The sequence below is a fragment of the Ceratotherium simum genome, chromosome 20 (assembly GCF_057802395.1).
Source record: "Ceratotherium simum simum isolate JZ-2026a chromosome 20, ASM5780239v1, whole genome shotgun sequence".
In the NCBI taxonomy this organism is placed as follows: Eukaryota; Metazoa; Chordata; class Mammalia; order Perissodactyla; family Rhinocerotidae; genus Ceratotherium; species Ceratotherium simum.
This window is the reverse complement of record NC_141919.1, coordinates 20,996,958-21,023,167: the sequence shown is the minus strand read 5'-3', so window position 1 is coordinate 21,023,167 and position 26,210 is coordinate 20,996,958. Positions and strand designations below refer to the sequence as shown.

At 46.8% G+C, this 26,210-nt stretch overlaps 1 protein-coding gene across 1 annotated transcript in view; it reads left to right on the top strand.

The window, feature by feature from the left end:
- ENTREP1 (endosomal transmembrane epsin interactor 1) overlaps positions 1 to 7,856 on the top strand; it is a 60,407-nt gene extending 52,551 nt beyond the window's left edge. Inside the window, exons 9-11 of the mRNA XM_014795448.2 lie at positions 794 to 946; positions 3,195 to 3,487; positions 6,965 to 7,856. Coding sequence (XP_014650934.1) covers positions 794 to 946; positions 3,195 to 3,487; positions 6,965 to 7,168 — 650 coding nt within the window. The 3' untranslated portion in view covers positions 7,169 to 7,856. The remainder of the gene's footprint in view (positions 1 to 793; positions 947 to 3,194; positions 3,488 to 6,964) is intronic.
- Positions 7,857 to 26,210: the final 18,354 nt, after the last annotated feature.

Genomic DNA, 26,210 nt, shown 5'->3' with positions numbered 1-26,210 from the left:
TGGCCCAGAGAACTGTCCACCAGAACAAAATTGCAAATGGTGATAAATAATGGATCAACTTTTAGCTATTTTAGATGGAGGCAATTTTTCAGCAGCACCATCCGGAATGCATTTCCGTTCCGTTCACCTTCCATCCTAAATAGAATTATGCAGCAGTGTTCTGTTTCCTAAGTATGTTTGGAATTCTTCCATTTCTTAAAAAACTTTCCAGACCACAACTCAGACTCACAAATGGTGTGATTTTATTTTCCTGAGCAGCAGTCATCCAACTCAGAGTGGTTTCACTGATTCCTTTAGTGGCCACTGGCTCTTTACCTTGGCTTTCCCGGAGTTTCACAGCCCGGCCTGCAGATACCTCCTCTGCCTGCATTTGGTCTGCAGCCCACAGGGCAGCCATCTCTCCTGTGCAGGTATCACCTTCCACCGAACCAAGCTCATCCTGAATTGTCAGAAACCGTAAAATGGCAGGCATTTTCCAGAATGCTTCAGTGGAGGAGATTCTAAGCACCTTTAGAAAAAACTGACATTTTGGCAGGGCTTCTTTATTTTGCTCTTGGCTTTAAAGTTTTTGTTTGTTTGTTTTAGGTTGTGGAGGCATGGTTTGGAAAGGCAGTATTTCCCATAGTGCTGGGAAATAAAAACTAACTGGGCCGGCAGCCTAAGCCAACGTTGTTATCTGTATTACCCTTGCCCTGGCAGGTTTGCGTTCACAGGTTGTTTCCTGCCCAGCACTTTGAAGGCTGCAGCTGATGAAATAATTTGTGTTTCTCCTCTTTTAAAAAAAAAACGTCAGGTGGGGACCTTCCTAACACGCCTGGAGAAGAAAGCACGTTCATATCAACTCCCAACACAAACCAGCTACAGCCCGCGAGAAGCCGGAGAGCCCCCCCACCCCTGAGGACAAGATCCAAGAGCGACCCTCTGCTCCGTCACTCCTCGGAGAGAGGTGATGTCATTGCCCCAGCTTTTCTGCGCTTGTTTGCCTAAAGGTGCCAGGTGAGAGCAGGTGGCTGTGCCCAGCCCAGGCCCTTCAGTTCATGAGGTACCTTGAAGGAGGTTAAGAGATCTTGAGAAAATAAGACATTCTACATGCACACTAGGAGTATACGTCTGCCACATCTTTTAAGGCTGGTAGGGTCTTTTTCTTTTTAAGTCGTTGTCATCAAAGGCATTTGGTTGCACACGATACCGTGTTAGGTGCGACACAAAGAAAATAATGCAAACCTAGTTCTGGTTTCTAGATGCTTGCAGTCCTATGGGAATAAACATTCTTTCTCAAGGAAGAAGTCAAAGGGGAGTATTATTTTACTCCTTCTTCTGTAATTTGATGTTACTTATCTTTTTACTCTGTGTGATGAGATTGAATTATTCAAAGCTGTCCTTGTTTTAAGAACTTTGGGTAGAGTGAATCTCTCACGCTCCATCCCTCTCCCTCTCTGTTTTGAGTTTGTTTGTGTCTAGATGTTACTTGAATAATTTTAAATTTTAAAAATTTAAAATAACAACATTGAGTCTTTTTTTCTGAATATGTGAATACCTGAATATCTCCAGATATCTCTTCATCGTAGACAATTATAAAAAATAAAGGAAATAAAGGAAGAAAATGAAAATCTTCCGTAATCCCCCTAGTACAGGCTTCTTTGGGTGACCTAACAAGTGGCCTGTGCTCTCCTCGAGCTCTTTGCAGATACAACTTTGCAAACCCTGTCCCCCTGCTCTCTCTGGGGCCCTGTGTCATCCCCTTACAGTCTCGGTTCCATTCTGTCCCCCTGACAGCCTGTGTTGTTTGCCGCAGCTCTGGACTGACCGTGTGGGAGCCAGAGGGAACATCCTCTTGTCTCTACAGTGGCTTCCGAGTGGGGAGGAGTCCCACCACCCGGGGCCTGAGCCCTCCCTGGCAACCCCAGAAGGCCGGCAGCCTGACCCCTTGGCTCCCCAGACCCGTCTTCACTGTGGGTTCTTCTGCCCTACCTGGCAAGTTGAGGACTTGAGCTGGCCACCTGCTAGCTTCACCAGGAACTTAGCTGTCTGCACAGCTTAGGGAGATCTTTCCGGAAACTTCTCCCATTCTGCAGTGCTGCAGGGGCGAGGATGACGCGTGTTTACCTGTTAGAGCCCTCCATGGTGGAAGGGACCAGATTGTGTTCAAGTGACTGTAGTCCCTGACTCTGTCTTCACACATGAGTGTCTGTAGTGAATGTTCCTAGAAGACTCCGGCTTTCTGTGACATGCACGTGGCAGCCTAGGAGGATGGTTGCTAACCCCTGTTTAGAGCTCCTTGTGCCTACCCTTCTCCAGAGGAAAAGAAGTACTCCTCTTCCTCCACCTGCTCTCCCACCGCAGGCTTCCTTTCTTCCTTGGATATCTAAATCCTATTTATCAGGCCTTTGCAGACTGAGGTCTCCAGTGTCATGTGCACTGAAGGCTGCTGGCTGGCTTGTGAGCACGTGAGACCAGGCCTGAGTTTCACTTCACCCACCTGATGGTGCAGTAATGTTCTGCCGGTCTTTTTACCCTTGCTGAAGTAGGTAGTTGTGGAAATTAGAGCCTGCGGTGGATTTGCCAGACCCTCTGTTGACTTCAGAATGATGTGTAATTTTTCTGCCTAGATTTCTCTTTCTGTAATAGTCAGCAGTAGAGCCACCTCACAGCCATGGCGTGAGCATCGGTAATATCAGTACAATGCCCTTGAGGATGTTTAGGACAAAGGTACAGTCACAGTGAACAGAACATTCCATCCATCCCATAAGTCTTGTCTCTCCTCAGTCCCTCTCTTTAAGTGGGTCCTTCATCCTCCCCCCCTTGGAACATTCTTTCATCAGTCAACCATGTTTGTTCTGCCTGCCCCGTCCATCCCCATCTATTGGTCACCACCCGTGAAACCATTGCTCCGTTATGATTTGCATTCTGGATGCTTTTCTCTATCATCTGTCTTGACCTTGGGGGTTGTGTTATGTGGCACAATAAAATGTTTTGGGACACGTCCTATTGAAACTACACTTCAGGGAATAAGCTTGTGTCATAGTTGTTTTTTTCCTTTCCTTTTCCTTCTGCAAGATGCAAAGCAAGACGTGCATGGCTGTTGGCATTTGTCAGGTCCTTTCCGCGCTGAAGTTAGTCGTCTGTGCTGTTTCAGGTACAGGCGTGTGTTCACAGGGGCATGTCCAATGGGTACGTGTTTGTCTCGCCCACAGCCGTCCCCGTGCTCAGCTGTGAAGCTGCGACTCAGACTGAAGGAAGATCAGATTTGGCTGCGGTGACCTTGAGGAGAGGCTTGAGATCCAGAGCTTCAAGATGCAGACCGAGGTCTTTAATAGATTACAAATCTTACATAGACACCAAGCTGCTGGTGGCGAGGTTCCTGGAGCAGTCCTCCTGCAGGATGACCCCGGACATCCATGAACTCGTAGAAAACATTAAATCTGTTCTGAAGTCCGACGAGGAGCACATGGAGGAAGCCATCACAAGTGCCAGTTTCCTAGAACAGGTAGTTTTATTATTCTTATCGGGCATGAATCAGATAACTCGTTTCCATAGCAGCTGAAGCGGCTTCTCTGATTTCCTGTCCAAGGCACCGTAAGTTCATGGTCACTGTATCAAGGGAAATGGGATTAGGAGGTCTGGGGAGGGAGAGAGAGGAAGCTGGAGCATTTTCTCTTCAGATGTGGTGACTTTTCCACAGCCTTCTTGGCCAAAGGGAAGAGAACCCAATTTTTCTGGGATGTGGAAGCATGCCTGAAAAAAAGAGATTGCAACTTAATAAAAAAAAAAGCAAGAGGTACTGGCAATGTGGAGCACATTCAACATTTGATTTCCTAAGTTGAAAGTTTCCCTTGATGTGGCAAGTTCTTTCAGCCCTTTGACAATGATGGATGGACGTGAATTTTAATATTGGCAAGATTCTGGGAGCTCTTCACATTCCCACGAAATGTTTGCCAAGATAGTGAAGCAGATAGGACTTAAAAGAATAAACACCTTTTCCTTTCCATACATTAAAAAGCTCAAAGCAATCCCCTAACCTAAAGCCACCCGGGGGGGGGGGGGCGGAGATAGAATTGGGTGTGTAGCAGAAGCCATGTAAGTGTCAGGTTTCTCATCTTTACAGTGAGGGGTTGGACTAGGCAGTTTCTACACCTGTGTTTCTGAATGGATGGAATTTCCTCCTGGTGAGAACTGGGGATGGGTCACAGCTTTAACTGCCCACCTCTTTTAAAAGTGGTTACCCTTTAGGTGTTTGCTCTGTTGCCTCTTGGAGGTGGGGTGGTTGTCGTGGCCCTCAGTGCACAGTGGCCCACAGGTGTTACCTGGCTGTGCCTGTGTGCAGTCAGCACCCAGCAAATACTTCTTCAGTTGAATTGGGCTGGTTTTCAGGGTCATTACCAGCTACAGGATCCTAGGTAAATTTTGAAGGCAGAGTGACTAAATCCCCTTCTCACTTTCCTTTCTGGTCCCCCTTTCCACTTGCTGGCCTGGAAGCCAGAAGCCAGACTGTCTCCCAGTCCCTCAGGGGAGGCAGGGGGACAGAAGGCAGTCTGATTACTCACGTGAAGAGGGACACGAACCGTGGACCTCTTGTTGTTTGCTTTCTAAAAGACTGGTCAGCCAGTGGTCCTGGGTCAGGCTCAGTTAGTATCCTGCGTAGGGGAGACATTTACATCCTCATGTCCCTGGTCTACACCAGATGTCATTCCCTGCCTCTTCCCTCTGTCTAGCCCTAACAGCCCCATAAACAGGAGCAAGCATTCAGAGCCACTTCTCAGAGGCTGCCAGGCTCTGGTGAGCTAAGGGCTGGAGCATCTGCCAAGCCGTTGGGCTGGATCTTCTGCAAAGTCTTGCTTGCTGGAAAATAGCTCTAGGGAAGAAGAACAAGCACTTACAGTTCAACAGATGGTGTCACTCTGAATGTTTGCTAGGTTTTTGTGCCCGGACTGGATAAAAGTTCAGGTACTAGGATTGTTGCAATAGACTCCGGCCATCTGCTGGGGCCTTCCAGGACTGGACCCCAGTGGTGAGGTATCATAATGCCACACCCATCCGCAGACAGAAGAAGGCAGGAACAAGGGGAAGGGCTTTTATTTCTGACTCTACCCGGCTTTGCACATTTTCACTTTCTCTAGTATTACTAGAGTGTGTTTTTAGATCCATTTTAATTTTTACCAACATCAGAGCCATTTGTCTTAACTTATCGTGGAACAACAGTCAACATCTATGAATGTTGGAATTTTCTTCTTAATCAGGAGATGAAGACAGGCCTTAAAGACAAATATAATAATAAAGTGTTAGCAAAATTTAATGTCCTGTCTTTTGGGAGGATTAACCTTTTAATGACCCTAAAATCTCAGAATGGTACAAACTAAAGTTCATCCCAGTGATCGTTCTGTGATATCAGGTGGTGACAAAACAGCTGTGTTTTTCCCAAGGTGCTAACAGTATTATAGGTCATGTAGTCGTGACTGTGCAATTTGAAAAAATTGTATGTACTGGACAGCTCTCCCCTCGTCAATCCCAGTTGAATGAGGCTTTTCCTTTTTTTTTTTGTGAGGAAGATTAGCCCTGAGCTAACATCCGTTGCCAATCCCCCTCTTTTTGCTGAGGAAGACTGGCCCTGGGCTAACATCCGTGCCCATCTTCCTCTACTTTGTATGGGACGCCGCCACAGCACGGCTTGACAAGCCGTGTGTCAGTCCGCACCCAGGATCCGAACCTGCGAACCCCAGGCTGCTGAAGCGGAGCGTGTGAACTTAACCACTACGCCACCGGGCCAGCTCCTCCTTTTGTATTTTTTTGACATTTTTACAAAGTAAGTGATATTCTGATGCAGTCATGTGCCGCATAACAACGTTTTGGTCAACAATGGACCACATATACAACAGTAGTCCCGTAAGATCAGTACTATATAGCCTAGGTGTGTAGTAGGTTATATACCATCTAGGTTTGTGTAAGTGCACTCTATGATGTTCACACAATGACAAAATCACCTAATGACACGTTTCTCAGAACATGTCTCCATCATTAAGCAATGCTTGACTGTGTATTTAAAGTTATGTATGTAGCGCATTGCATAACAGTATAATCATTGTTAAGAGTTTTTACAAATAAATTGGTCTAGTTTTTATGTTGTTTATTGAAGGGTTATCAGATCAATTAGAAGCATCATTGGTTTTGGTTGACATATTATAAACTCATTACCAGCTCATAGTGCCAGACCAGTGGTTATCAAATTTTCAAGTACATTGGTATTGTCTGGGTTCTTGTTAAAAATACAGGTGCTCAAGGGCTGGCCCGGTGGCATAGCGGTTAGGTGTGCGCGCTCCGCTGTGGCGGCCGGGGGTTTGGATCCCTGGTGCGCACGAACGCACTGCTTGTCAAGCCATGCTGTGACAGCATCCCACATAAAGTGGAGGAAGATGGGCGTAGATGTTAACCCAGGGCCAGTCTTCCTCAGCAAAAAGAGGAGGATTGGCGATGGATGTTAGCTCAGGGCTAATCTTCCTCACACACACACACACACACACAAACACAGGTGCTCGAGCCCCATTCTGAACTCATGTTTCAGAGTTGCTGTGGGGGGAGCTGGGACTCCATGTTTCTGACAAGCTCCCCTCCCCTCCAGTAATGTGCAGACCCCAGTGAGAATCACTGGCTTAGGCCACAGGGAAACTGGAAAAAAGTGATGAGAAGAATGTTAAATACAAAGCAAGAAATTGCCATTGACGAATCAGTGAAGTGAGGCAGGTCTACAGTTGAAACAATAGAAAATGTGGGGAATTTCTCAGGAACTTGAGAAAAGAGGCAGTGTGTTAAAAGTATCTCTGGCATTCCAGGTGGGCTCCACTTTGGGAAAATACCTTTTCCTGTCCCAAGGCAACTAAACTGAGGATGACTTGGCTGGATATGGGAGGCAGGTCAGAGGACCACATCTGGTGAAGCCTAACCTCTCACCACCCTCTTTATTCTCCCCAAGATAATGGCCCCGTCGCAACCCAGCACTTCCAGGGCCCACGTGCTGCCCTCGCGGAGACAGCCTGGCCTGCTGCACCTGCGGAGCTGCGGGGACCTGAGCACCTTTGTCCCGGTGGGGAGGCCGAGAGCTGAGAGGAGGCCCCGGCACACAGAGGCTGAGAGGCCACACAGCCTCATCGGGGTCATCCGAGAGACTGTCCTGTGAAGCTGCGTGGCTGGGCTTCCGCATCGGCCTGAGGAGCAGGAAGGAAGGAAGATGGGCCCTGGAAGGCGGAGAGCCGCTCCGAGGGGATGGATCTCCTTCCTCTCCATGTAGTTTCCTGGCTGGGAGTGGGGGTCCTCCTCAGGGAACTCCCCCAAAAGGAGGCACTCCAGAGAACATTTCTTCCCACTCTTCGGCTCCCCTTTCGGCTGCCTAAGGGCACTCGAGGGTGAATGAGCAAGTTCTTCCAGGCTCACTGGCTTTTCCATGCCGTGAGCTGGAGGCTGTGAGAGCAGCATCTCTCCTCTCTCTGCGGTCCGTGCCCTGGGGGGGCAGAAACTGGGCTCATGTTCCTCGCCCGCCTCACCTCTCCTGGCTCTCTTCCTCGCCGAGTTCTTTCCCTCATTAGAAGGACAGATCTGCTGGGCTGCTATTTATAGCTGCCTGCGGCCTTCCGCTGCTCCGTGAGCAGGAATTGGCACGGAAGCAGGATGATTAACCCCGGTGTTCTACAGACGGCAAGCCTCATTTTAGGTCACCCTCCAATCGCACTCTCTTTAGGAAAAAGGAACCTTTTTCAGTGACACATTGTAATGAAGGACATTAAGGGAGAGAATTCTCGTTGATTCCATTTATTCATGCTTGCAAAACTAGAGATGGCTAAGGCAGAACTGAGAATAAAAATGTTTACTTTGGACCTCTGGGCTTGCTGTGCAATATTTGTTTATGAGTGGGCGGCCAGGCCTTACCCGATGAAGGGTGCGGGGCTTGGAGCGGTGCTGGTCGGGTGGTCCGGTCCGGGCAGGCCACCAAACCAGCTTAATCTCCAAAGCACCTGACCGCCCGGGGGTAACAACGCGTCCTTCATCCATTCATCCAGCGTTTGGCTGAATCGTTTCCTGGAGCTGCCTTCTAGGGGCGCTGTGAGCAGTACATCAGTCAAGTGATTACAGATTGGGGATTAGTGCTAAGAAGGAAGGGGTGGTGGAGAGGGCTTCTTTGAGGAAGTGACATTTGAGCTGGACTTCACTTTGAGGGTCAGGGAAGGGTGTTCCAGGCAGAGGGAATGCGGAGGCAAGGGCCTCCAGTGCTAGAGTCCGCAGAGACTGCAGCTCCGAGTGAGGGAGTGAGGGGAGGGGTGGGAGGAGCCTCGGGCTGGATTTTATGCTAATAATCAGATACCATGGGAGAGTTTTCAACAGGAGTGACAGATTTAATTTGCGTTTTCAAGAGATCACTGTCCTCCGTGGAGACTGGTTTAGGTCAGGATACAGGATAGAGTGGGGGTGAGGAGCTGAATAGAGGGTATGCGATGAGAGGACCCACTACCTGGGCTCCGGCTACTGTGCTGGGGGCCTTACACGCTCTCATTTCACCCTCACAACCGCCGAAGGACTGGGAGCTGTGATTGTCCCCATTTTACAGGTGGGGAAAATGCGGTTCAGTAACTTGCCCAAGGCACTCAGAAGTTAAATGGTGGAGACACCGTTTACACCCAAGCAGCTCAAGGCCCGAAACCATTCCTCGTCCTCCCAGATGGTAGTAGTTTGCCATTTCATGTTTCTGTGAGAAGGTGGTTGCTGTTTTGTGGAGGTTTCTAGGGCCTTCCCAGAATGACAGTTTCTCCGTTCTCATCCACTTGTCCCCAGGCACTGAATTCCCGATGCAAATGAGCCATCCTCCACTTTAGAAGTCCTCCCCATCAGCACCATAGCTGCTTCCTGGGGGCTGGCCCCCTCCCCTGCACTCTCTGAGAGTCTACCCTGTGTTACAAGCCCCGTGCCTCACCCAGGCTCTCTGATCCCCATGGGACCCCCACATAGCCCTGTCTAATTGCTTTCCTCCTTTATGGCTGCTCAATTACCCCCAATCCAGTGTCCCCAGGTGAGGCCGGGAGCTCTCAGCCCACCAATTTGCTCTTCCCTCACGGCCGGGGAGAGAAGGACTGGCCTCACCCCGCTCAGGCACAGCCCGGCCTTTCTCCCCTTTCCAGGCTTCTGTTTTTCCCCACTCTGGGAGGGCATTTTTCCAGCTGCATCCCTTTCCATCTTCCCTTTTGAACTTATTACCACTCACCTCCAACTGCACTGCGAGCGTCACGGTATACTTTGAAGACTCAGGGAAGCCAGGTGGGCACCGCAGGTGTGGACAGCTTCTGCTTCTAGCCTTGGGGAACAGTCACAGAGTTGGTCTCAGCCATCCCGAGGAAAGGGAAATTGCCAGCAACAACCGGAAGAGGAAAGGGGAACATAGAGACTGAGGGCATCACTTAAGGCACGTCAGGAGGAAGCGGGGACCTGTCTCAGCTTTGAAGAATTGACTTGCAGCCTGGGGTATGTCCCATGTATTTTCAGAATCTGAAAGTATTGGCGAAGTCAGAAAACTGACTTTTGTCTTGTTTCTCAGACTTTAAGGAACATTAAAGTAAAACATATATATGTTATATATTACAATATATTTTATAATATATAGTACAGTATTTTGTATATATTTGCGTTGGGAGGGAATTTAGAGGTCACACGAGTCATGTCTCTGTTAGTTTGTCTGGGTGTAATATATACTTTAAAATACTTAAGCATCAATAATGTAGTATACACATACATACATAACTGAATATACACAGGGAGAGCAGCTCTTTTGCGTTTGGAGTACCTTAAGAATCCACAGTCCAGAGGTGATGACAAAACATCTCAAAAGTAGTTATCAAAATTACACCAGAGGGGGGCCAGCCCTGTGGCGTAGCAGTTAAGTGCATGCGCTCCAGTGCTGGTGGCCCGGGTTCGGATCCTGGGCACGCACTGATGCACCGCTTGGCAGGCCATGCTGTGGTGGCGTCCCATATAAAGTGGAGGAAGATGGGCACAGATGTTAGCCCCCGGCCAGTCTTCCTCAGCAAAAAGAGGAGGATTGGCATGGATGTTAGCTCAGGGCTGATCTTCCCCACACACACAAAAGTACACGAGAGGGTTGATTAATTAGCATGAGGAATGTTTGAAATAAATTTTCACTGGTGAAATAAGTGATGCTCAAGATCTGTGGCTGGCTAGAAGCATTGTACAGTCACTGTGTCCTCTGCACCAACAAAGAGTGAGAATCTGGTCCCCACTTCATGAGATTATCATGGCATGAACCAGGACACGGCTGCTTCAGCGTGTTGTCACCTCTGCCTCAACCTTTCACGCAAGCTGTGTGTCCAAGTGTGTGAGGACGGAGTGGGACTTTCCCAAGCTTAAAAGCTGTTTTGTGCAGACTTGCCAGTGAGTGTTCGTGTCTGGCTGGCAGAATTTCCCCAAGACTTGCTTTCTTTGGAGTGTCCCACCTAATGGTGAGGTTTGGGGGAGAGTTCCCTGGTTTCTGGCTGCCTGAGGCTGTCCATATTTACCAGTTGAACCAGACATTTGTTGAACAGCCACACTGGCTAGGTCTGGTCACTCTCCCCCTCAGGGTGAAGATGAGGAGACCAAGGCTCAGAGCTCAGAGCAGAGCAGTGGCAGGAGACCAGTACTTCCGGCTCCTGGACCAGGGCTGTGGGTGCAGGTCAGAGCTTCTCAAACTATTTGGGATGAAGGACCAGTTTTTTTTCCCTCCAATCTGTCATGGACCAAAAACTTCCGTGAATTATAATAAACTGACTGAGAACTGTCTTACCTTAGGCTGCTATAACAGCATACCCTAGCTTGGGTATTTAAACGATAGAAACATTTATTTATCACCATTCTGGAGGCTTGGAAATCCAAGATCAAGGTGCCAGCATATTCAGTGTCTGGTGAGAACAGCCACCTTCTTGCTGGTCCTTACAGGGTGGAGAGAGAGCTCTGGTCTCTTCTTCTTGGAAGGGCACTAATCCCATTGTGGGAGCCCCACCCTCATGATGTCATCTAAACCAATGATCTGCCAAAGGTCCTACTTCCAAAGACCATCACACTGGGGGTTAGTTCTTCAACATATGGATTTTGAGAGGACATAAACATTCAGTCCATAGCACTGATTTCCCAGGAAAATGAAATAATAGTAATAAAAAGGACATACAAAATGCAACCTCCTTTTATTAAATAAACTTTCTTTTTTAGAGCAGTTTTAGGTTCACAGCAAAATTGAGTGGAAAGTATAGCGATTGCCCATTTACCTCCTGCCCCCACACATGCACAGTCTCCCCATCAAGATCTCACACCAGAGTGGGACATTTATTACAACTGATGAACCTACACTGACACATCGTTATCACCTGAAGTCCATAGTTTATGTTAGCATTTGCTCTTGGTGTTGTACATTCTATGGGTTTTAACAAATGATTAACGACATGTATCCACCATTGTAGTATCGTACAGAATAATTTCTCTGCCCTAAACATCCTCTGTGCTCTGCCTGTTCATCCCTCCCTCCTAGCAGCCACTGACAACCACAGATCCTTTTACTGTCTCCATAGTTTTTCCTTTCCGGAATGTCATATAGTTGGAATCATACAATATGTAGCCTTTTCAGATAGGCTTCTTTCACTTAGTAATATGCATTTAAGTTTCCTCCATGTCTTTCCATGGCTTGATAGCTCATTCAAACCCCTTTTTAAATTATTAGATTCAAAAGTCATAATAGCACTCTGTCAAGTTAACATTTCAGAACACCCTCATTTTCTGAACTTGCCCTTGTCGGGGACCAGGAACATAACACAAAGAGTTCTTGACCCAGGTCTGCAGCGCACACTCTGAGTGGTGCTGGTTGGAGTTTCCACTCTAGCCTGAGTTTCCCAGTGTCATTTGAGCCCTGAGCCCATTCTGTGTGCTAGGCTCTGGGGACATTGATGAAGAATACTGGGACAGGGAGGGCAGGCAGACACCTTTCCCTCTGCACCCACATGTCTCCGAGGGTGCCTGACAGCTGAGGCTCCCCTCACAGAGAAGAGCACACTTCAAAGCTCCAGGCTTTGGCGAGTCCCTCAGGATTAGGCAGAGTGGCAGAGGAAGGAGGCAGCCCTTGCCTCCCCCCAGCAGGAGAGGAATTGTGCAAGCAGAACAGAGGAACACATCCCCCACTCCCCCAGGCAGGGCAGGTTGCAGAAGAGAACAAGGAAGGGTGTGAGCAAAGGGGCTGGACAAAAGAATCTTTGTTTATGGGGTTTTCCTCCTTGGGGCCTCTGCCAGGAAAGCCAAGTCTGGGGCCAAAAGGCACCACATTTCTTCCATTTCTCTCTCTCTGCAGGAGCCTTCATCCTGTCATTCATTCAGCAGGTATTTATTGAGCTACAGAGGACCAGGCAGTGGGCCAGGCGCTGAGGAGAGAATGCTGAGCAAGGAGAGGGAGACAGACAATAATACTAATACTAATACTACTACTAATAAATGCAAAGTTACATTTCTTTTGGCTGCTGCTGAACTGCTCCCAGGCCCCAAGAGGGAGGAGGACCTGGATTCTGTCTTGGTTAACTTTGAAGAACAAGGGGCCTGGGCCTGATTTATCAGAGGACTGGTTTGAAGGACACCCTCATCCTTGATTGTGAAACAGGTCCTGGTGTGGATGCCCCATGGCAGAGCTCTGCAGACCTGGGCTGTGGCAGTGGGCGGTCATCATCTTGGGAATTGTTAAAGAAAAATTATCCATGACACTTATTAAAGAAAGGAAGACTTTATTTAAGAAGGAATTACTGCAGTGGGGTTTTGCTATAGGGGAGAGAGATCGGGCTCAACTCTGAATGCAACAAGTGGAGATTTAAAGCTCATGAGCAGGGTGGGGTCAGTGGATGGAAAACGACTAAGAGGAAACATGAGGGCTAGGGGGGTTCTTGCTAGACCCACTCAACTCAACTCTTGCTGAAGGCAGGCCAGGATGATCAGATACCAAGGGTGGGGGATTATCTCTAAACTGACCCAACAAGATTCTTGCTAAAATTGGACTAAGCAGGCTGTGCACAGAGCCCAAGGCCCGGCTCTGGTCAGAAAGAGGACTGACTCAGAGCAGCTGGGCTCAAGTTTGGTCAAGGAGAGAGGTCTTTGTCACAATCTGACGAGCACCTCTTCTGAGTGGGAACCTATCCCCACACTGTGTCCTTGGCATCAGGCATGTCGCCATCTCATCAGGAATGGTCTTTTTATTTCAGCAGCCACAGGATTCCTTGTGTTTTGCCCAAGCAAAGGAGCTATGGCCAAAATTCAGGATGAATCATCGTTCCTCACTTGCAAAGTGCTGTAGGTCCCAGGTATATGGAGGCTTTCCCCGCATCTTTTAGATGCTGTGCATGAATTCTGGTCCAAAAGAAGCATTTCACAGTGGGGGGACGGGACACATATCAGGCAGGAAAGGATCCTAGCAAGAGGTTACTGGGATTAGTTTGCTTGGGTAGGAGCTGTTTCTCCTACCGCCCCTGTATCTGCTTGGTGGAGGCAAGCAGTTTTCAACAATAATCATAAACCACAATATCAGCGGTGTCAGAGATGGAGGCCTGCCTCCTTGTTTTATAGATGAGGAGCCCAAGATTGACAGAGGTAAACTGATTTGCTTAAGATCACACAACTGCAAATGTCAGAATGCTAGAAGTTACTTTCTGTCATAACAGACTGCTTATTCTTCCCTGGACTGCTACAACATGGAACTATGGGAGGTGAAGGAAACACTCCACAGGAACTCATAAGGAATTGAAACATTAACACTGATGCATCACTTAAAAATAGTAATAATGACTAACATTTATTGTGAGGCCTTCCAGAGCTGTCTTCACAATAATTTTCATAATTCACCAGTTCTTATGACTTGACTTGATTTCTCTTATCTAATCGCATTGGCTGATATCTCTAATACAATGTTGAAGAGTAGTGGAGATAATTGACATCCTTGCTTTGTTCCTGATCTTAGAGGATATGTCTCTGATGCTTCCTCATGAAATAAGATATCAGCTTTAGGACAAAAAAATATATATTCTATCATGTTAAGAAAGTATACCTCAGTTCCTAAGTTCTTGAGTGTGTTTGTTTTTTTTTTTTTGTGAAGGGATGTTAAATTTTTCTCAGCATTGATGGCAATAATCAATCATGATTTTTTTCCCTAGATATTTTAATGTGGACTATGAAATTACAGTCATGCACCATGTAACAATGTTTCAGTCAATGACGGACTGCAGGCATATACGATGGTGGTCCCCTAAGATTATAATGGAACTGAAAAATTTCTATTGCCTAGTGATGTCATAGCCATTGTAATGTTGTAGCAAAATGTGTTACTCATGTGTTTGTGGTGATGCTAGTGTAAACAAACCTGCAAGTCCTTCAGGAGGTATTCCAGAAGAAGGCATTGTTATCATAGAAGATGACAGCTCCATGCAAGTTATTGCCTCTGAAGACCTTCCAGTAGGACAAGATATAGAGGTGGAAGACAGTGATATTGGTGATCCTGACCCTGTGTAGGCCTAGGCTAATGTGTGTGTGTTAGTTTTTAACCAAAAAGTTTAAAAAGAAAAAAAAAATTTAAATAAAATGTCTTATAGAATAAGGATATAAAGAAAGAGAATATTTTTGTACAGCTGTACGATATATTTGTGTTTTAAGCTAAATGTTACTACAAAAGAGAGAGTTAAAAAAATTAAAAAGTTTATGAAGTAAAAACGTTACAGTAAGCGTTGGTTAACTTATTATTGAAGAAAAGTAATTTTTAAAATAAATTTAGTGGAGCCTAAGTGTACAGTGTTTATAAAGTCCACAGTAGTGTAGAGTGATGTCCTAGGCCTTCACATTCACTCACCACTCACTCACTGCCTCACCCAGAGCAACTCCCAGTCTTGCAAGTTCCATTCATGGTAAGTGCCCTATAGAGGTGTATCATTTTTTATCTTTTATACCGTATTTTTACTGTACCTTTTCTATGTTTAGATACACAAATACTTACCATGTATTACAGTTGCCTACAGTATTCAGGACAAGACCATGCCGTACAGGTTTGTAGCCTAGGAGCAATAGGCTATACCACACAGCCTAGATGTGTAGTAGGCTACACCATCTAGGTTTGTCTAAGTACACTCTATGGTGTTCGCACAAGGACGAAATCATCTAAAGACACATTTCTCCGAAAGTATCCCTGTCGTTAAGCAACGCATGACTGTAATGGATTTCTAATAGTGAACCAACCTTGCATGATTAAATAAATCCCAGTGATTCATGGTGTATTATTTTCTTAATGTGATGTTAGATTCATTGTATTTGCTAATATTTTATTTAGAAACTTTGTAATGATATTTATGAACAATATTGGTCTGTATTTTTCTCTATACTGTATCTGGTTTTGGTGTCAGTATTATATTTGCTTCATAAAACAAATTAGGAAGTTTTCCTTCCTTTTCAGTGCTGTGGAATATTATACAGAGCATTGGGTTATCTGGTCTTGGAAGGTGTGGTAGAATTTCTTGTGACAGTATCTGGGCCTTGGTGCTTTTGTGTGGGATAGTTCCTTAATAAATTTCTCTATTTCTTCTATGGAATTGGTCTGTTTAAAATTTCTAACTCTAATGAGGGTCAATTTTGGAAATTTTTATTTTCCTGGGAAATTATCTATTTCATCTAGTTTTTCAAACTTATTTTCATAGAAGTCTGTAAAATAGTTTCTTATAATTTAAAAACTTGCTTTTGTTCCAATGGTTATTTCCCCCTTGTCATTTTAAATTTTGTATGTTTGTGTTTTTTCATATTTTTTTCTTGATCAGGTTAGCTAATGATTTTCTGTTTTAAAAATTTTTTTTTAAATAGGATTTTATTTATTAATTACATCTACTGTTTTTCTATTCTCTTTTTCAATAATTTCTGCTTTTATCTTTACTATTTTCTTCTTGGTACTTTCTTTTGGCTTACTTTGTTGTTCTCTTTATAGTGTTTTGAGCTGGAAATTGAATTCATTTCATTTTATTCCTCTATTTTCATTGATAAATGTGTTTAGTGCAAGAGATTTTCTTATCACGGCTTTAATTGCATCCCATAGACTCTGATAAGTATTCATTATGATTAGAGACCTCTAATGAGGAGAAAGAATACAAAATTATGAATATAAAATTAGGCACAGGGCTTTGTAAAGGGCCTATGTAAGTGAGGGCCGTGATACTTGAATTTCGCTAGCTTCCCAGTCAATCCACATCTGTCCAAGAACAAGGCTTGGGCGTTTACACAGGAGTTTTGTGTAAGTGGCTGGCATTTTTGAGACGGGCAGTAGAAGGGCAGACTCTGGCACCCTGAATAGCAAGAAAAAAGAACTGGAAAGAGAATGAACTGTAAGGTGGGCACAGCTTGTGCTAGGCACTTGGCAGAACTTATCTCAATAATCTTTACCACACGCCTGTTTTACTATTACCATTTTATAAATGATTAAAAGGAGTTTCTGAAATGTTAAATACCTTGCTTCAGATCACAAAATTACTAAGTTGGATTAAGTCCAGCCCAGTCCAACCCAGAAGCCTGTGTTCTTCTCACTACATACACCACGTTGTTGGTGCCCAGAAAGGACTGGTCTCATTTTCCGCCCACTTTCTCCTGCAAGCAGCAAGTTCCGGAATGCGGATTACAGAAAGCCACCTGGAAAGGCAAATACTCGTGGTGCAGGATTACCTATTGCCGGGCATTGGATAAAGCATGATGACCGTATTAGTCATCCATTTGCTGTGTAACAAACTATCCCCAAACAAGAAACATTTATCACGTTACAGGCTCTGAAGGTCATGAATCTGGGAGCAGCTTGGCTGGGCAGTTCTGGCTCAATTCGCTCATGAGGTGCTGTCAAGCAGTCGGCCAGAGCTGCAGCCATCTGAAGACTTAACCAGGGCTGGAGGACCTGCTTCCAGGCTCACTCATGTGGCTGTGGACAGGCTTCCGTTCATCACTGGCTACTGGATGAAGACTTTATTTCTCACCACGTAGGGCTCTCCATGGGGCTGCTCACAGCAGGGCAGCTGGCTTCCCCAGAGTGAGTGACGAGACAGAGAGAGAGACAGACACAGAGAGAGAGAGAGAGAGAGAGACTGGAAATCCCACCCAAGACGGAAACCACAGTCTTACCACGTATCTCAGAAGTGATGCAGCATCATTTCTATTTGTTAGAAGCAGGTCATTAAGTCCAGCCCACACTCAGGGGGAGGGGAATTAAGCGGCATTTTTTGAAGGAAGGCCTATCAAAAAATGTGTGGACGGATTTTCATAACCACCCCAGTGACACTGTGTGTATATGGAGACTTCACAATGTATCCCTGCCCTGGTATTTGTAACAAGGAATCTTGCCTAGACTGAAGTCATCCTCCAGAATCTGCTCTTTGCTCTCCCTGGAAATCTAAGCCTCTCCTTGTCCTGTGGTACATAAAGAGGTCACCCCTCTTCATGCATTCATTCATTCACTCACTCAGCAAACATTTATCCAGTGATAATTGGATGTTGGGCACAGCTCTGGGAACTGGGGATAGATCAGTGAACAGAACACAGGAAGTCCTTGCCCTTACAGAGCTTATATTGGTGTCGGAGGAGCCAGATAATAAATAAAAAGATAATCAAAATAAGAGCAATGACAATAGGGCTATGACGAACAAAAAAGCACACTAAAGGGCCAGGAGGTGATGGGCGTGGCTGCTTTAGACAGAGTGACCGGGTGTAGACCAGAGGGACCCTGTTGCACTGTACTAGAGGAAGTGCTCAGAGAACGCCTCTCTGTCGAGGTGACATTTCAGCAGAAATTTGAATGAAATGAGCGTGAGCCACGTGGATATGGGAAGAGGGTACAGCAGGGGCAAATGCCCTGAGGCAGGGGTGTTCTTGGTGTGTGTTCCAGGAATATTGTGGTTGGAATGGAGTGAGCAAGGAAACGACTGATGGAAATGAGATCAGAGAGGAAGCCAGGGGCCAGATCATACAGGGCAATTGTGAGGCCCTTGGTTTTAGCCTACAAGTGATGGGACCCATTTGGAAGGATTTGAGCAGGGGGATTAGCATGATTTCGCCGTGTTAATGGGTTCACTCTTGTTGCTGGTTAGAGTGGGGAGGAGGGGAGAAGAGAGAAAACAGGAGACAGGAGGCTGCTGCAATAATCCAGGTAATGGTGATGGTGGCTGGTTCTGCCCCGGCCCCCTGCCCGCAGTGGAGGTCACGTGAGATGTGGTTGGATTCAGATGTGGCTCCTGCCACAACCGCTTATGTCCAGGAGGTGGCGCCACGGACTTAAGACAACACAGTTTCCGCTGCTCTTATAAATTTCTGGTCAATTAATAACCATTCTTTGAACAAACACCTGTTTGCCAGGCGCTCTGCTAGGCCTAATGGGTAAAGAAATGAGCAAGACCGATGCAGCCCGCACCCACACGGCACTCACGGAATAGCAGGGAAGAGAGGCGATAAAAGATACATTGCAGTCCAACGTGCTACATGCTGTAAAAAGCACTCGAGGCATCACACGGCAGCCAGCCAGTCCTTCCCGGGGTGGGCGCGGGAGGTTGAAGACGGTTTCCACAGGCAGGAAGCGGTGGCAGGCGGTCCAGGCGGAGCATGAGGTCGTGGTGCCTGCAAAGCTGTATTTGGAGGACAGTCGGTGTCCAAAAGCAGTGAGGAGTCACGGAAGATGAGGCAGGACGAGAGTTAGAACCAGGCTTGCACAGACCCTGGAATATGCCTTTTTAAGGTGATTGGACTTTAGTCCTGCAGGCACATGGGAGCCCCTGAAAGAGCCCAGAGGCAGCACGCAGCATGGGTTGGAGTGGAAAAACCTGGAAATATGGACCCCTGTTGAGAGGTTATTGCTGATACCATCAGGAAAGGTTCAGGATTTAAGAACAAAGATAAACAACATTTAAGAACCTGACTTAGAGGACTAAATACTTTGGAAGCAGAATTGGCAGAACTTGCTGGCTAATTGGATGTGGGAGAAAGAGAACCAAGAGTCAAAGATAGCTTACGCCTCTCCTCTTCATCCCTTCTCCACGCAGCAGCCAGAACAATCCTGTTAAAACGTAAGTCAGATCCATTTCCTCCTCTCCTCCAATGACTCCCACCTGGCTCAGAATAAAGCCAGAATCCTTAGAGTCACTTACAAGGCCCCACATAAAAGTTCCTGCCCCACCCTAGTTATCTCTGACTCGGTGGTCTCTGACCCTCTCGCTCTTTCCCTCCCTCTGCTCTGGCTGCTCTGGCATCCTCACTGTTTCAGAACATGCCTGTGTGTTCCTGCCTCAGGGCCTTTGCACCTGCCATCTCCTTGCCTGGAATGCTTTCTGATATTGCTTTATCTTGCCCTCTCACCTCCATCAAGTCTTGACTCAAATGTTCCCTTCTCAGTGAGGCCTTTTCTGGCCACTGTCTCCAAAATTGCTAACCTCTGGCACTCCCATCCTTTCCCTGCTTAAATTTTCTCCCTAGCACACATCACAACTATATATTTTACTTACTTAACTTGTTTGTTTTTTGTCTCTTGTATTAGAATATATATTGCAGGATGGCAAGGATTTTGTGTGTTTTGTTTGCTGCAGTCTCCCCAGCTCCTGGCACAGAATTAATGCTAAATAAATGCTTGTTAACTGAAGGAATGACCGTAATCTAAATAAAGAACCCAAACATTCCAATTACCACCAAAGACCATCAGATTTACCATTGTTTAGTAAAAGGCATTAGATGGCTAGATTTCTTTCAGTAGTAAGTTCTCTTGGTATATTTCAAGTTAGAGGCCGTTTTTAAGAATTCCATTTCCACATGGTTTATTTTTTGGTTGGGTTCTTTGTTTTCAGGAAAGACATCACTCTATTTGTGGCTTAGAGATTGGGGGTGGCAGTGGGTAACCAAGGCAGGGACTCTGGGAAAAGAGAGGATGAGGGTCACTAGGGCTGATCCCTCCGAGGGTGTGCAAAAGTGCTGGTCCTTGGTGTGCTCGCTGCAGCACCGTGTCCAGGATGCTCTCGTGGCAGTTGTGGGTCTGTTTCTGCTTGGGGAAGCGAGAGTCCAAGAGTATCGTTGGCCTTTTCCGCTTGAGGGGTTTCTGAGAATCAATATCCAACAACCGCTGAGAAGGTGACTCCAGGCTGAAGCCAACGCATTCCCAGGGTGAGCTGTGCTTGTACCAAGGCAAAGCCGTGGAGTCCCAGCCCAGGAAACATGCCACCTCCTGACCACATTGGCTGGGACCCTGGAACCCTGGCCAATGAGAAGCACTGCGCTGGGTGGAAGGTTCTGGAACTCAAAGACGGGGTTGGTGGAGAACCCCCTCCCCCCTGCAGGCTCCAGCCTGTTGTGTCTTTTCCCACTGATCTATTTTTTTGTGGAAGTAACCTGAGCGAGGCAGTAGAATGGGGAGGTTTCATTCCATGTCTCATCCTCACTGACTATAGATAAGCCAAAGTTGCACCAGTTGACTATTTTCTCCTTTACTAAGGAGAAATGAGGATACCATAGGCCCTGAGCAATGCACCAGGAGTGAATCTAGACCATGCCATCCCTGAGACTCATTTCCCTCTAGGATCAGAATCACGGAGTTTATTGAATTCATTGCTGTATTCCCCCAGGGCCCACCAGGTGGCTGTAGAACATCACAGATTGGCCCAGCAATCAGGCCTGGGCTGGAGAAGGCCCAGAGAGCCAGGCACACCACAGAGAAGCCTGCCCCCCCTCTAAGCAGGGCGATTCTGAGCTTCCTATGGGGACACCAGACTCGGCTGCTGAGACCCTCCTGGGATAATCATGGCTGAGGCCCATGGAGCGCTTCCCTCGGGAGGCCCTGTTCTAAGTACGTCTACTGTGTCTCGCGTACTCTTCAGAGCCAGCCTCTGAGTAAGTACTGTTCTTATCCCCATTTTTCAGATGAGGAAACTGAAGCACAATGAGATTAAGTAATTTACCAAATACCTCAGTGCTGGTGAGGGCCCAGGCAGTAAGGGAACCAGGACCCACGCACTTACCCACGCTCCAGCCCCGCAGCGGATGCCAGGCCCTTGCTGGGACCCCCGAGGCACAGAGGGTGCCTCTCGCCCAGCCCTGCACCCTCCGTTCCCAGCACGGTGGCTGGACCAAACCACTCTCAGAAGTTGAAGGAATGGACGGAGGAAGAAGTCTGCACGGCGAGAACGGAAGCTGGCGGTTAACAGACAGGTAGAATTGACTCGTGCAATCCCCAGAGCTCTTATTTAGGAAAGAGTGAAATCAATGAAATAAAAGGAAATTGTAAATGGTCTTGCTCCAGTCTGGACTGCATGGGCCCCCAATCTAACTCTAGCCAACCTTTCCTGACAAACTGTGGGGTGACCGTGCTCCCCGTGGCGCCAAACGTCCTGTTCCTTGCCCCCTACTCGGAGGTGGCTGCGTGTCTTCCCCCAGCCCCTCCACCATCCTGCCCCCTCCCCCCGCCCCCAAGCTCCCTGTAGGTGACATCTTGTGATGAGCATCTCCCTCCGTATTCCAGGCAGCTGGGCACATGTGGGCCACACCCCTGACCACAGGCTCCTGCAGGAAGAGGGGAAAGGGCTGCATAGCCAGGAAGTGCAAGACGAGACTGAGTTGAAATCATCACTCTGGTACTTTGGGCAAATTAACCACCATGTCTGAGTTCAGTGTCTTTATCAATACAATGAGGTGATACCTGCTTTGTGATATTGCTGTGTAATGAAATGATATCATATAGGCAGCTCATCTGCCTGGCATCTTAGAGGTGCTCAAAGAATGTCAGTGCTCATTGTGACGGTTAGTGGGCCTGGTTGGAACTTACCAAATCCTGCAAGATGTGTAACAACTGGATCTTATGTTAGCATGAGGGAAGCCATCTTAGGGAAAGGAAGCAATATTGTAACTATATGTGACCCTGACTCACTAGTCTCTGTGAATACACTCTATAGCCTCCACGTAGCCTAGATGATTACCTCTCGCTTTTGCAAAATACAGGTTCTGCTAGTTCTATGACTCTTGCTTACGTATATCTCCCAGCTGTGATAAGATGATAACTTTGTTTTCTGAGTTCCCCAGGAAAATGATGACCTCCAGAAAGAAAAATTCTGCGTTGGTACCTGTCACAAATGACAGGAGAGAGAGATAATGTGGCGCCTTGAAGTTCGTCACACTGGATGCTAGCCATACCTAAACCCCTTCCTTCCCTGCTTATTTCCCCTATATAACTGCCTCAAGGTTCTGTATGATTTTAAGATGGTTCTTTATGACACTAGTCCACCATCTTCCGATTATGCTAACTAACCATATAAACTTTCCTTTCTCAACCACTGGCTTGTTTGCAATTGACTGGCACTGGATTGTGGCAAGCAGAACGAGCCCCTTTTTGCTTGGTTACAAATGTTTTGTTTTGATTTTAAGTTACATTCCTAAGAGAAATGGAATATTGGAGGATTTCCAATGCATATGTGAGGGAGATGAATAAAAAGATTGCTTTGCATTGTTAATGTTGAATTGTGTCTGTGCTGCAGGTGGAGACCTCAGGGAGGTGGGAGCTGGGCAGAAGCCTGCTCTGAGCCCTGTGAGGCCAGGGCACTGAAGGGACCCTCAGATGTCACCCAGAATGCATCTCTCTTCTCACCTAGCCGAAGTAGGCCCTGGGGACCCCACAGAGCCTACCCCCTATGCTGTGACAAATACCCAACTAGTCTTGTTGACACTGTGACCTGTTTGCTCCCAAATGGGCCATAAAAAGATTATTGTTTATTTTATTAATAAATATTTGCAGGTCTGGTCTCCACAAGAAAGCTTAGAGACAGCCCAAGCAGACTGAAGAATCTGGACTAGAGCAGGTGTGCTGGTAAGTGGTTAACAACCAGCTCTCTGGGGGAAAAATGAGTGAGTGTGTGTGTATACACACACATATCCACACATACATCATAAGTTTAACTGTTATAAAGGATATGTAGCACACCATTTACAAATAATAAAATAATTATAAATAAATTCAATAATCTTTAATGTAAGTGCCATATACTTATAACATCATCGCAACTTGATATTTCTTGCGAACTCCATCATCGGTTTTCATAATTCTAGCATCGAGAATAGTGTCACAAAACCAGACTACAGATAAATGCTTGATGACTGTCTGAATCAGCAAAGGTGTCGCGCACGTCGCTGATGAATGAGTGAAGCTCTGACACGAATGTCAGCTGATGTTTTTGCTTATGTTAATGAGTAAGACAAAAGTGACACAACCGAGATGTTTGTCAGAATGTGACTTGTTCATCAGTGACGAGAGTGACTTCTTTGCTGAATTGGATAATGGTTTTGGATGCTGAAAGACTATTTCCTTAAGTTTTTGTGCTAGTCACCATGTAATGGCCACAGACATGAAACTTTTAAGTTGCATCTCTATTATTAACATTTTCTCCATCACCTTCTTAAGTCTAGACAATCAACGAAACAGTAAATCAAGCCCTGATGTGAAGTGTTTGCCAATGTGTGTGGTGTAAATACTCCTGCCATGGCCAATTTCAAGCTATTAACGTGATGTCATGAAGTCAGAGTTAGGAAAAGATGTGCAGCAGCGCAGCATCAGACAGTGTTTCTGTCATGTTACCAGACCAGGCTCATTTTGACCTCCGAACAGTATGCCAATCACTGAGACAATGAGTTTGCGGCAGAGAAAGGGTTTATTCTCAAGGCAGCCAAGTGAGGAGACAGAAGAACAAATCTCAAATCCGCCTCCCTGATAATAGGGATTAGGGATAATTATGGGATAAAGGGGCAGAGTGGTCTGAAGTGTGGGGATAGATGATTGGAGGTGAGGAGTGGTGAGGTAATTGATGTTCTGCACAAGCGTAGTCAAGCTTCACGACTCTTCACAGGGTGCGTGCTCACAAATTGGTGGTGTTAGCATGATCTGAGGGTGGAGATTTTGGTGCCCTGACGTCAAAGGGTCACCAGTTGGGCACTGCTGCAGGCCCAGTTGATGAGTCGGTGGTCTTAACTAACCTGAACTGGACAAGGAATCAACTCTCAGTTCCTGAAAAACCCAAGCACCTGTTACCATGGTGACCCAGGCATCAGAGATGTTATCTACAGGGCGAGCTTTAGTCAAGCATTATCTAACTACTTTTGCAAACGGACAACTAACTGAGTATAATTAAAGTAAGTGGTCCCCTGGTTTCAATCTTACAGACATAACAGATGTAAAAAACGTAAAGAGCATGGACTGATAGTAAAATGTAGTAAGTAATTAGATAATGATGGAGTTTTGATTACTTATTACCTTTGTTTTTCATATAAGTTATTTAATTTTAATAATGGCTATGTTTAACCACAAAATTCCTGAAAATTTAACAGTGGGTTCTGGAGAGCGGCTATGAGCTGGCTCCAGCACAGCACTGGCTGAGGCATCCCATAGACCTCATTCCAGGACATCGAGGGGCAGCTGCTGCAGCCATGGCAGTGCGGGGCAGTGTGGGGGCCTCCAAGGCAAAGTCAAGTTGTGTGGTCATTCCCTCAACGTCTGTGGCCCTTCGAGTCATTAAGGCCCAAGGAGGCCGTGAGCAACCAAAAGTTCTTCAGCCTCCAAGGTGTGTTCAGCGTTTCCTGCGACAGGTGAGGACTCAGGGCCATTGTGGAGACAAGCAGTGAGTTTGGGGATGTAGGGGAGAAAGTCCCTCTGTTGCCCCACCCTAGGAGATAAGTTACTTTCCCTCTAATTTTTTCTTGTGAAGTGGCTTGTGGGCTGCCCTTAGGGACTGGAAGTATGGTCCCTACCCCCCAGACTGGGGACACCCAAGTTCAAGTCTGGGCCCCTTGTTTTAGCAGCTGTGTGTCCTTGGGCCAAGGCTCTTCCTGAGTCTCTGAGCCTCAGTTTCCTTATCAGCAAAATGGGGACCAGGTGTGCCCAGGGATGGAGGGGGTGGAGTTCATGGTCATGCCCCCCCAGAACCTCAGGGGTTCATCTGCGCAGGGCTGGAATAGTTTTTCCCAACATCATAGCTCTTCATGAGAGCCAACTCAACGTGGAACTGGAAAATTTCTCCCATTTACAGACTCCATAGAAAAAGGAATGACTTCCAACTGAGAAAATTCAAGAGTGGGAGCAGCGCCCCAGGAACTGTATTCTCAACCAAAAGGAGTTAGAAGGAAACAAAGTGGCAGCTGTTGGGCGGGCCTTTCAGAGCGTCTTGTGATCGGGCAGACTGAGCTCTCTCCTCTCCACTTTCGTTTACTCCTCTGTCTGTTTGGGTTTGATCACCTGCGCAATAGCCTTACGGCATTTATTTTAGGGATTGGGCCGTACGTAGCTGTGGGAGCTGGTGACGAGGTCCACGGAAGCCTGTGCCTCTGGGTCTGGCAGGGCTGGCTACTGTAGAGAAAAACGAATGTGAACTTCAGGTGAACGGGAGAAACTGGAAGCCGTGAGCGCACAGCAGCACTAAGCCGGCCACTCACCACGCCCACCACGATGACGTGGTGACCTGCAGGAGGAGCTGGCTGCGGTCACACCCAGCCCAGGACTCGGAGAAGCTGCGGGAGGGTCTGGAAGAGCTGCTGCTGGCTGGTCTCGGCCCTGAGCCGGCAGTGGGGACCGCAGCCCAGCTGCTGTGTGAGCTGCGGCAGCACCCGGCTCTGCGCTGACCTTCAGTGCGTTTTGGCTGATGCTTCATGTCTGTGTTCCAAATCTCACTCAGACCTCTCCTGCGGCCAACCCTAACTTGGAATCATACAGGGAAGGGAATTCTGGAAAACCAAGTTCCAGTTTAGCCAAGTTGACACAGTGGAAAGACACCACACTATGTTTCCATCATAACAAGTCATTTTGGATCCTATCACCGTACTCTTCCAGGCTTGGGATGTTCTCCCCAACCATGGCACCTGGCAAACTCCTATAGCGCCTTCAAAACCTGCAGAGACATCTCTTCCTCTGAGAAGAGCTCCCTGACACGTCCCCTCCAGGATTAGTCCTGTACTTTGTACATAATGACCGCCTCTGTTGCACATGCTAACTGCTTCAAGGGCAGAATCTCTGATCTTAAGAACTGAGCCAAGCTGTGCCTATTTTACAGGTGAAGAAATAGTTGCTCAGAGTGATTGATTAACTTGCTCAGGGTCACACAGTGAGAATACAATTAATAGACTGGAATCACAGAACTATAATTCGA